Source organism: Xiphophorus maculatus, chromosome 20 (assembly GCF_002775205.1).
Source record: "Xiphophorus maculatus strain JP 163 A chromosome 20, X_maculatus-5.0-male, whole genome shotgun sequence".
In the NCBI taxonomy this organism is placed as follows: Eukaryota; Metazoa; Chordata; class Actinopteri; order Cyprinodontiformes; family Poeciliidae; genus Xiphophorus; species Xiphophorus maculatus.
This window is the reverse complement of record NC_036462.1, coordinates 17,753,293-17,766,115: the sequence shown is the minus strand read 5'-3', so window position 1 is coordinate 17,766,115 and position 12,823 is coordinate 17,753,293. Positions and strand designations below refer to the sequence as shown.

General features: G+C 36.4%; 1 protein-coding gene across 4 annotated transcripts in view; it reads right to left on the bottom strand.

The window, feature by feature from the left end:
• LOC102225812 (protein bassoon-like) overlaps nt 1-12,823 on the bottom strand; it is a 100,023-nt gene that overhangs the window by 77,670 nt on the left and 9,530 nt on the right. For all 4 annotated transcript variants that reach the window (XR_002754576.1, XR_002754575.1, XR_002754577.1 and 1 more), the window contains exon 2: nt 8,656-9,046. Coding sequence is in view for 1 of the 4 variants with exons in the window: in XM_023353489.1 (XP_023209257.1) it covers nt 8,656-9,046 (391 nt within the window). In the remaining 3 variants the exon portion in view is untranslated. The remainder of the gene's footprint in view (nt 1-8,655; nt 9,047-12,823) is intronic.

Here is a 12,823-nt window from a genome sequence, read left to right as displayed (position 1 = left end):
AAATAAACAATGAGAAGATGTCAATCAAGAAAAAAAGCCCTTGCTCTAAAATTGACTAGAATCATCAGCTGCCCACATCGACAAAGCAATTACTTTCAGGAGACAAAGACTGAGTTGTTTCACTACAATGACTAAAAATATGTTTAGATGAATCAAAATGAAGCTTTAAGACCTAAAGACTTTTTTTTTTTACACCCCTCCTTGGGGTCTTTTTGTGGGCTCTAGAGTCCCTTTTCATGAAGTAGGCTGACAGGAAAGGGGGAAGACATGCGGTACACGCGGGTCCAGGAGTTGAACCCACGACAGCCGCGTCGAGGACCTGAAGCCTCCAAATGTGGGTCGCGCTAACCACTACGCCACCACGGCACGCCCCGACCTAAAGACTTTTTAATACATACCAGGTATGATGGTGTTAGCATGATAATGAGGGCGTGCTTTGGTGTCAGTTACTGTTGCATTACATAAAGCAGGTGGAATAATTTATTTGGAAGTAGGCCTCCAAATTGTTAAGTATTATGTTAAATCTACAGCCTGAAAATAACCCCAAACCCATATCAAAACTGGTTTTAGATTGGTTTTAACTGGCTAACAGCTTCTTGACTGTCAAACCAACACGGGGGACAGGTAGGTAGGGGTCCAGAACTGGGCCCTCCAACCATCAAATTATGGTCAAGATTATTATTATAACTATTATTTTATTTCAAAATAGGCCTGTAGGATTATTTTTTAACTTACCATAATACTTAAGTAAAAAAAAAAAAATCTTTTATTAGGCTTCTCCTTGCCTCTATATTAAGATTCAGGAAACTTCTTATCCCAAGCATAAAAATGGCTTAGCTGCTGACACAACTTCTGACTTTGAGTTTATTAAGTCCACACCGTAAAATTATATAAAATACTTGGTGCACCACAGCTCCAATCTGTTTTTCCGCTTTGGCTCAGGGAACTGGCCCATCGCTTTGATATAAAGAAACAGCTCCGCTATAGTCACTGGAGGAACATGCCTTGGTTCGCTCTCCAATTCTCTGTCACCTGCAGCTGGACCTCTCTCATCTCTGGGTCTTCTGCTCTACTGGTGCTGACAAGCTCAGCAGCTTCTGTCAGAGACCTGTGTATTTTTACCAGGGGAAGTTATAATTATAGCAGGTCCGATTGGCTACGTTTGAACGCTGGCAAACATTAGTTCTGCTGTTTTGTAACTTGCGCTAGAGTGACGTTTCTACCAGGTGCGTCATCACTGCTGCAGATAGGATTTGACTAGAGGTGAGAAGCTGTGGAAGAAATGAAGATACACATGTGAACCTTTAGCTGCTAAAGCAATGTTTGGGCCATGGTTTTTAGGTTTTAAATCTAAATATCTAACACAGGAGACTAAAATATTAATAACTTAGACCACACAACCTGTATGGAAATCAAAGAGTGCCACAGTTCTACACATAAAAAGGCTTAAAGTAACTTTTTACAAATGTGAAAATTGGAATGTAAAGGGAGCTGTATGCATCAAATAAATTTATCTGTCTTTATCTTAAATATTCTCTTATTTTTCTTCACAAATTACAAAGCACAATTACTCAGCAAGTCAAGCACTATTATAGAAAAGGTTGTAATAGTAGTTTAAATTGGTTCATGATGAACTGTAGTATAAGAATCAAAAAACTAAATTAAAACAGTAACATTTTTATGTATGATTTTATATAAAATTTTAATTTAATTTAATTTAAATAAAGTGAAATATTTAAGATATAGTGAAAATAATTACTATATCTGTCCTGTAAATTTTATATGTGTTGCTGATCCAACACACAAATGGCTGAATCACCTCCTCAGGATAAAGTCAAGTCATTATTTGATTATATTTCATTTTCCACTAGTATTAGATACTGCAAGTATGGGCTCTTGTAAAACAAATACAAGTAATATAATTCAGACTAGAGTGCAAACTGTTAGTTGGAGGCACAGAAATCCTGGCACCCCGTGTTGAACAGTGGTATGAAAGTTGCTTTGTTGAGCAGAAAGTTAAAAGGTTAAATACCTCCATGTGCAAATATAATATAAAAAACTTAAATGTCAATTAAAAGTTATTGTCTTCAAAAAGAAGGCTGGCATTCAGTTCTTGAATCTGACCCAATATTTATAGAGGTTATCTTGAATCTGCATTTGAAAAGAGACTACTATGACTGCTGTCTGCTGCAAGTTAAACACTGACAACTAATTACTCTCCATGACCACTTTCAAAAACAAAACCTTTTATGGAGACATTATGATATGTCTTTGCCTTTCCTATGTCTGCTCCCCTTATTCTGCATGTGTGTATTTAGAACGCCCTTTAATGTGAAAAAAGTCAGGCCTTTTAACAATAGAAATAACTGGAAAAGGTGTTAAAATGTTGTGGAAATCTACAGGAAATTGCAATGATACATTTGTCAGTTCATCAATGAGTCGTCCAGTGTAAGTAAGGCGATACACTTTAGCAATTTTTACTAGTCTGACATGTCTTCACCATGCCTGCGCAACATCAGTTTCAACCTTGCTTCAGACAAACTATTCTGACATCTGCAGCTTTAAATCCAAGCAATGTGCTGCTGCCCGCTTTTATCACAAGATGACTTTATCTGCCTCCGTTCTCTATAATACGTGGCAAAAAAGACCTTGCCTGGAAGCTATACATAAAAGGGTGAGTGTAAGTGGAATAAAAGACATTCTTTGCCCTCTAACTTCATCACTGATCATTTTAAACATTGATAAAGCTGAGCTCACAGTGTAATGGTTAAGCTTAACTTTTATAGTTTATACTTTTCATGATCATATCGGAGCACCTCAAAGTTATAAAATAAGACTTTTAGCTCTTCTAAGACAAGAGATAAAAAAATGTCTTGAAGGTTGCAATCAGTAAAAACAAGGGGTAACATAAATACTTAAGTGCCCACCATAATTACTGGCACCCAAAGTGAAAAATGAATAAAGAGCCTTTACAATGAAATATTCATTTATTGCAGTAGCATAAGCTGAGTAAAATATTGCCTGCAATTCCTGACCAGTCAACTTTAGAGATTTTTATCCCTGTGATTCTCATTGCTTATGATGGCATGTTTGATTCTCATCCAGCTGGATTTTAAATTATTGCCCTGAATAAAGATATGTTCAAGTTCAGACAAGTAGCTATTTTTGTAGGTTGATTCCGTCATGCAGTTTCTTGTACAAAAAAAAAAGACAGAAAAAAAGGATGAAGAAAAGACACGGATAAGTTTAACTCATATTTTGTGTCACATTGCAGGGTTGGTATTTATGCAGGACATTCCAGGAGGTATAAAAGAAATAATTATTTTTGCTTTGTTTGCTGAATGTGATATGTATCAATACTCCTGCCACCTGAATTATTGTGTGCAGAAAAGTAGAACCAGTATATGTGTGGGGGTGTTTGTTAAAAACAAGCCTCGGCGTGTTTCATTGTTGGGTAAAAAAAAAAAGGATTAAAAGACCTCCAAGCTCTTCTTCAGATTTTGAAATTGAACTATTGAAATTTTGTCAGTCTATGTTTTAAAATTCCTGTGGTTTATGGGTGTCACCAGCTCCTTTACGGAGAAGCAGTTGGGTCTGTGCAAAAATTATTTGTTTTATTTATTTGCACATTTTGTATTTTCTATTCTTCCCAGGTGCTGAATCGTTGTACAGTTGCTCTGCCGTGTTATAAACACTGCAGCTATTATGGTTAATTTATGATGATGGTTTTCTCTCCTGTTCCATCTCCTCCTGCTGCTACACAGCTTTTTCACACTGCTCTCTCCTTTCAGCTGTGGCTTCTCAGGACCAGGCCGTTGCTGCAGACAGAAGGAGGGTAGGCTCTATAAATAGAAATTGGACCAATTATAAAGCAGATGTTCTCCTGTATGGTGGTGGGAGAACGGTGTCTGGGGAGTGTCTGTGGTATTTTCACTATCTCTCACTGTGTGTTCATGTTCTCTGTTGCTTGAAGGCTGTCTTCAGACGACCTCGTCTTTCTGAACCTCTAGCTCCTCTTCCACAACATCACTGGTTTCTCAACTTCTTCGTAACTAAGCACGGAGCATATTCATTTCTATTCCCAGTTATCTCCTGCAGAAGATTATCACATGTGAACAGAAGTCAACTGCATGATTGCTTGCAGGTCTCAATTGTCAGACTAAATCTGTAAATAAAACAGTTCCTTTCAGCCTGACTGACAGACCCGTAACACACTGTGGCACATGACATCCATTTGTTGCTTGCTGTTTACATCTGAACTGCATTCTCGCCATTAAGTTGCTTGACACAACACTGACTTATATTTCGAGAATAGTCTCCCAAGTCACTCTGCGTAAACAAGGCTAGCCCTTAATATTTTAAATGAAAACGACATATTGTACTAAGTGTTTTAAATAAATCATTAAAATCTTTATGCTTAATACAGAGACAGGTGGGAAAATCTTGTGTTTGTGGTTAAAATATCCACTTTATCTCAGCAGTTACTAGGTAAAGTTGTAAGAAATGCAACAGAAAGGATTACCCGGCAGTGATTCAAACCAGGGAAATAGTTTTTACAGTAATTCTATTGTTCTATCACCCCATCAAATACTAGTCACTTTTGTGAAATCTTTTTTAATGTACATATTTGACTGCTTTTACTTTTTTTATTTTTATGTACAGTATATGCTTCTTCTGAATGGAAGAAGAAAAAATTTTCAACTGATTTTTGAGATGTGTATAAATAATTTTTGTAATGTAATTTTCTAATCCAATTTAAATAATGAAGGAAAAGCTTTGATTAATTAGTACTCCTCTTAGAATTGTATAATCTTTTGAGAGATCATTTTCATTTGCTATCAAAAACAAACGTTTTGACTGAGTGATATGAATAATTTGACCTTAACTCTAGCTTTTAATTATCATGTTTTTTATCTATTTTTGAACATCTCTAGATCTGAAGTTGATATGTTGCTTTTTAAGATCTGTTAACCTTGTTTTTAAGTTATTTTTTATTTACAGGTCTTGCAGTGAACAGGATTTGATTTGGGTTGGAAAGTGAACTTGGTTTCCAAAAATATAGTTAATGAAATGTTTTATGCATATTAGATCATTACTGTTTTCCAACATTGCTTTCAATATTTTTTTTACTTAGTATTTAAAACCATAAAAACAAAATTACATTCTGTTGATATCAGTAGTACAAAAATGAAAGCAAGAAATCTATAATCAGTCTATAACAGATTCTACTCTTATTGCTGTGATCTGGAAGAGGTAATTTAGCTTCAGCGAAGCATTTGTTAACAAACAGACCTCTTACAAACAAGACATGATCGCTGACTAAACATGTCAACAAGTGAGTAATCCTGGCATGAGTAAATGCTGCAAATGTCCTTGAAAGTCCAGAGAGAATGTGCATTTTATTATGATAAGGACAAATTATGCTCAAGACCTTTATGACCTTGAACAAGTAAATTGTAAGTATTTGGAATCAAGAAGATGTTAGTTTAGTTCATTTTAGCTTAGTTTGCCCAACTGAAATATAGATCAAATATTTATATAAAAAATAATAATTTATAATGCATTCATCCAAATAGCATAGAAAAACATATAACGTAATCTAAGAGGACATTCCTTCATCAGTTTATCATAAATTTATGAAATACAACCATATAGAAAGAAAATCTGTCTGCTCCAGATGACCTTTTCAGCTTGACTATCCAAGCCAGCCACCATCACTATTATCGCAGTTCGACTCATCATCATCCTCGATAACACCATCACGTTGATCTGCCCTTAATCAATTTCCCTTCTAAGCGATAAGGCGTATTTTAGATAGGCTGCAGTAAAGCCGAGGCTCAGTCCATGTTAACTAGGTTATGGGGGTAAATCTTCAGGTCTCCGGAGGCCGAGCGCTTTCCCTCAACGTCTCTCTTCCTGTCAGCATCTGTCCAGCTCACTGAGGCTGAGCTGAAAAGTACCCACCTCCGCTGTTCTCTTTACTCCCTCGCTCTCCTTCACTCCCTGCCACGATCCATTCTCCGCTCTCTGTCTCCGCTTTGGTCCACGAGTTTTTTTTTTCTTGTCCTTCCGATTCCTACGCCTTTCTTTTCTTTTCCTCTAACATGGAAGCCTCCAGAGTTATGCTACCCTCACGCATTGAGGCACCCAAGCCTAAACACAGCCATTACCCAGTGTATGTACATCAACGCTCCATTTGTACAAAAAATAAGAATTTACTCTCGATAACCCAGAACATAATAAGCCTGCGGATCCTCTTGTAGCCTGTAGGCCAGCTTAACTAACGTTGCATTGTTGCAGTTCTGCCACATGACTCATTGAAGTTGATGTGAAACTTTATGACAGATGACACAGCCACACTTGATTCACAGTAACACTGTGGAATGGCCTAATTCATATTAGCATTGTGATTTATTTTAGGATCAACGCAAAAGGCTTTCTCAGCTACCTGTTCATTAAAATAAATGCTTAGATGGATTTAAATTATTGTTAATGGCAGGGAAAATATATTGAGCTGTCTTCACAGGAGTAGCATCAAGTATTCCTAAAATCCTATCAAGCTTTTATGGAAGATGGACATACAGCTCCATCATTTTCACTGGCAGCCCTAGTAAAAATTAATAAAGTCTTAAAATAAATTCAGGCCCAGTATTTATAATCTTCGTCAAGATGTCCTTAGGATACTTCAGTCAGAGTGGAGGGTGTCTCTTCTGAAGAGATGGAGGTTTTTTTTCTTGATTTATGACATTTTAGTCTATTTAAGTGTGGAAATGTACAATGCAAATTAATTTGATTGATTGATAGATTGAGTGATTCATTCATTCATGTGCTGATCTCTGGTAATTGTCTCCTTTCAGTCTACAGTTTCTGACTTGGCTAGGTCATCTACAAGCATCATAGCATCTCTTCTGGGTTATCAGCTCTTGATAGTTTTTTTTCAGGATCTTTTGCTTGGTGCTTCTACCAGGCCTATTTTAATTGCTAAAGCAGGAATGGTTTCTGGTTTGGGCAATGTGCAAAAACTTGGGGCATTAGACTTCCCCCTAAATACCAGCCTAAGATGGTCTGGAAATCAAGCCCTCAACTCTAAAAGTTACATTCTAGATTTTATGTTCTTTAGCACAATTCACATTAAATATACAAAATGGAAGTTTGCATTATACATAATTCATATACTTTCACTCTATGACAAATTGTTTTCCACAAAGCACACTTCCTTTTTTCACATGTACAACAACATACATGGCAAGATAAAAAGTACAGTCAAAGTTTGGAAATAGCTACCAAAATTATCTTCTTCTCTAAATGCATTGATATCTACAATAACAGTATCAATTAAAAGTTTAATATTGACTAAAATTGTGACAATTAAGGCTGAGGTTGGATGAAGTTTATCTTGCCACCCCACGAAGTGAAGAGGATAATGAGCGAGGTAGAAAAATATATTTGAATGTCACTTTGCAGCCATGTTTTGTGTGTGAGATTCTGCTACTGTAACAAAAAATGAATTTAATTTGAGGCTTTTTACCTATTTTTTAATGTTTACAGTGCTTTACGTCACTAAACATGTACTGTCGAGATTAAATTACAAGAATATCTTATATTGTTTTAATTAATTATACAACCTGATTAATTAAGCTTGTGGTTTTTTCCCTCAAATTCTGTTATTCGCTGGTTTCTGTTCACAAATACATTTTATGATTGCAAATTATATCCAACAGATTAAAAAAATCAAGACAAGTTGTTGTTGGAACAAAAGGTTCACAGCTCTCAGTCAGCATGTAACTGATCTCTCATGTTCCCTCCTGTTCAGCTGCTGCATTACAGACTGTGAAGCAGTCAAAGCCAACTCAGCAACAATAGTCATCATCAAAGCTGCTCTTCATCAGCGATTAGAAAAATCTTTCCACAGAATGAAAATTTAATTAAAATGTTTAAAAAAAAATAAAAACGTCATTCATTTAATATTTTACTGATATAATACTTTTACTGTATAATAAAAAAACACACCAAGATGCAAGAGGATGTTTCTACCAAACAGAAATAATTGTTGTCAGATTGTTAAACAATCTCTGATCCCTTTTTTAAAAGCATTTCAAGCATTCAACAGTTCCAAGAATGCCCTGTAATTCAATTAATCAAGGACAGGCTTTTATTTTACATTTTTATACCTGAAAATTACAAGCCAAGCAATAAAAAGTCAACTTGGTTCTCCTCTTCATTCAGGCAGTCTCTAATTCTGTATGCCTCAAGCACTTGAGCTGTCAATTACACTATTCTTTATAACAATATTTCCCATGTGATTGCACAATGACACACAGTCAGCATTTTTTGTTGCTCATAACTAAGTTACATCATATACTACCACATATATTAAAATTCCTATTAAAGACATTTTAACAGAAGACATTTATATCAATGTTATGATTTTTACAAATATCTTATGGGGTTTTTGTTAACTTTTTTTATGCATTAAATTGTAATTAATATATTCCAGTAGTATGTTTTGGATGAAATAGTATTTTGACTCTTTTCTGTTGTTGGCAACCCTTATCTACCACTATGAGCACCATATGAATAAAGTTTGTCAAACAAACAAAAATAAAACAAGCTTAAAAAATAGTAAAAGAAATCCCATAACTGAGCACTGCCTACCTCTGTGAGGTGAGGGTTTGGGTTGAAGCCACACTGGTTGCACACCATGGAGCGGCACTGTGTGCAGGTGTTGAAGTTGGGCTTGTCGTCCCCAGTGCCCATCAGGTCGGTGGTTTTGCAGACAGGACACAGCTTGCTGCTGGGCATCGGAGCAATTTGAGGCACAGAATAAGGAGAGGTGGGGACGCTCCCACGGTCCGGGGACACAGAAGGGGACCTTCCGGTTCTGCCGCCCCCCAAGTCAACCTGCAGATTCTTCCTGGATGCATGTCCCTGACCCTGGCCTCCTGGAGGCGCAGCATGCTGACTGGCATCATGGGAGGCCAACCTGTCGCCGGGCCCATGGGTGCTCTGCGCTCCTGCTTTAGGCCCGGGGTCTGATAGAGGTGGTCTGGAAGGGAGGGAGAAAAAGAAGGCATAAAATAAGTTAGATAATTAATTTGAGTCATGATTTTAATGTTTTATTCCTGCAAAACTGGAAATACTTCTCTCAGGGGGCAAAATAATTTCTTTACACTTAATATTACAATTTCAGCTAAAGGGAGAAATTTCTACTTTTTCAACCTGAATATTTCATTAACAAGCTCATATTGATTAAAATTCTCTAAAGATTATTTCAGAGCTGTTCTGTCAAATGAATATTTGCAAGCACTGATAATTAATCTTCATCTCATTTGCACTGTAGTATGCTGTTGTGTAGCTGACTAACAATCAGTATTGGGGTGATACTTATATTATTTATTAGATATTTTACTACTCACACTGTCATTTATTTTATTAGCAGCAAATGTAACACAGTCCAAGTACAATGCATGCAGCCACCTTATATCTGACAAACAATACCCAATTTAATTTACAGGAGTATTAGATCTTTAAATATAGAAAAACATATCAAAGTCAAACTGAAAGCTCTCCAGAACCACGGAAGACAGTAACTAGCATTTTCTTATTGATTTGTCCTTATAGAATAATGCTCAGCAGTATGTTTTTAATCCACCACTAAGCAATAGATTTGATTTTATTATTGAGTCCACACAAAAAAGGTTTATATGCAGTATAGTTAAATAATTTTAAGAATCTGAAAGTCAGTAAATCATGCAAAAATCACTGAAAGCTAAAACTGAAATGTGACATCTGCTTCATATAATTCAGAATAATTTAACCAAAGTCAGTAAAAAAAACATGACTGGAGCACATGGAAAGTGACTCATGGAGTAATTGTGAATTTTAAGTCACGCTGCAGTGTGGCATGCTTGCAACAAAGCAGGTCCTTACTTCAGTTCCTGACAAGAAGTAGAGTCTTTTTTTAAATTTGCCACTCACTGCTAAAACTGTCGACATGTAGGCTTAAAAAAAACTTATTAACCCATTTTATTTTACTAAACATCCAATTTTGGACCACATATTTCCAAATTTTAGCTGAGACACTTCTGGACAGGTTGGACATATCTTCAAACCAAAATGATCGCTTGTTAATTAGGCTTGTGTCACCATGCAGTAGCAATCACTGTGCACCATAACCACGCAAATCTTTCTACAGTGAGTGAGAGACAGATTGAGGAGGCCGCTGAGAGAAGAATGAAGGAATGGTGACAGTTATTATGGGAAAGAAGAAGTTAGTGATTGAGGGGGATGATGGGCATAATTACATGATGAATAAGTGAAGAAATACTATTTCTGTTCTTTACTTTTAAAATCTGTACAGTAATACAAGGAAGATAGCTTAAAAACATTGAAGTGCTTTTATTATTTGAATAGTCAGGATTTTATATTTGTATTTAAATCCTTCTGTAAGTATATTAAAGCATCCATTAAGATTTTATTATGCCTATTTTAACATGTTTCACTAGACAGTAACTGTTGTTAACCAATACATCCAGTGATACACAGTGCTGGGTTAGCATGAAGAACAAGAGACAAGATTTTAGAAATATTTTCTGGAAAAGGAAGAATCACCACTTATTGTTTTCACAAATAGAGTCAACAGGATTTTAATTTATCCTTAATCAGTGTAGAATAATTCAATTGAGGTTTCAGTCGTCAATTTTCTGCAGTTTCTGAGCTTGTCTGAAACTAAAGAAATATCCCTTTAGTTCAAACAGGAAGCCCCGAAGCAGATGCCAACATCAATGTCAGAAGAAGCAAACATTTAACATTTAACCTGTTGGTGTGTTGTCAAAAAGCTTATAAATGATTCATGTCTTGTCACAAGTCTCCCCGAAATGCTGACAAATTGTTTAGAAGTGGTCAAGGCTTCTTACACGTTTATTAAGCCAAGAGTTTAAAGGCAGCCTGATGAAGAGTCTTTGTCTTAGCTGACTCTTATTAACACATAAAAAATATCTCCATGGTCAAAGATCTGTAGTTTCAGATCAGTTGACCAATGAACATGCTTCCAGTATGAATAATCTTTTGAGGATGCAAAAGGATGTCTCCTTGGAAGACATGTTTGTTCATGGTTTGTTCTAATGATTGTAATCATGCCAAGTCATTTGCTAACATCTTGGCAGTAGTTCTGGGATAATTAGAGACATCTCGCACTAGTTTTCTTGAAGGGTCTTTGAAATCTTTCACTTGGTAGCTCCAGCAGTCTGGTTCTGTGCTGTGTGGTTCTCTGTAAATTCCAGTCCAGCTCTTAATACTTAGAAATATTTTTTAATCATTCTCCTGCTTTGTGAGAATCCACAGTTATTTTTCTCGTTTGTACACTAAATTATTTGTTTTTTGTCACAGAGTTTTCCCAACTAACACCTAGGAATTTAACTGTATTTTTATACTGTGTGTAAATTGAGAGAAAAACATGTTTACTGACCAAGGGCTAATACTTCTGACACTCTTTTTTGGATTTTGTGGAATCATTTCAAATTTGAGTGCAGAGTAAGAAATGTTAGGATCAATTAGAAACAGGACATTTGAAAAAGCTAAATCCTTTATTTGTTATAGGTGTTTCTAAGCTGAGACAAAAACCAGTGTAACAGTATTTTAAACCTCCGTTTTCACACCCACTCAGACCTTTAGGCGTTAGAGCAGACACTGAAATATGAGCAGCGAATTTCCACTGTCATAACAACTTATACCTTGCTTTGTCAAGCCTGTCGTCTTCAAAGACGGTCCCAGCAGCAGCTCGGCATCCAAAGCAAAGAGAGAGTGAAACTAAATGGAGGACTAAAAGAGCTGAAGTACATCAAATGTTAACCATTGTGAGTCGTTTCGAAATGGGCTGAGCTGCTGCATATCTCCAACCTTGGTCAACTCACCACTGGAGTCCAGATTTCACTGCAGTGAGCTCATCTGCACTATTAGTCTGTTACACCTGAAAATCAACACAAGTGTTGACAGTCCAGGGCCAACCTCTCTCTCCAGTCTCATCAGTTATGCACTCTGTACTTAAGGTGTAAGTATAAATATTATGCTCCTGCTGTTCTCACAAAGCATCAGGTAGTTTCACTTAAAAAACCTCCTCTTGAACAGCTCAGACATCAAGTCTCCAATGATTTATGCAAAGCCTGAGGCTTTACTTAATGAGAGCAACAAAGAAAAAGTGAAAGTGGAAGACACCTTTTCATAAGATTCCTTTAGATACAGGCAAACAAGAATCTACTGAGAACAACTTGTAGACACTTGTCGAAGACACAACAAATTGTTCACATTATCACAAAACGAGTAGAGTCATTTACACAACAACAGCTCATCGTAACAGGAAGGCTGAGTAAAACCTCTCATTGTAAGGCAACAGAGAGATGCCTCCACCCTTCACTGTGGCAGCACTACATTTAACAAGATCACGTTGTCATCTAAATTAAACTCATTAGCATCACACCTGCAGGGCAACATGAATCTTTAAAAGGAGTTCAACATTTTGGGGGAATACGTTCCATCAGTCCCAGGAGTTGGAGTCACACCACTCTCCTATTTGAACAGCAATAAGGGAAACTAGTCATGCATAACTGAATGTGTCAACTGTGGAGAATGGTCCCACTGCACCGATCAACTATTGAGTTTTAGAGTATCTTGCAAAAGTAATTTAACAAGTCTGACGCTGATACCTCTAAATAAAATCTGAAACTCATTAGAATTCATCTAATTAGTAAAAAGAGTCCATCTGTGTGTAATTTATTCTCAGTGTATACACAGCTGTTTTACTGTTCCCTCAAGAGCTTTTCAGAGA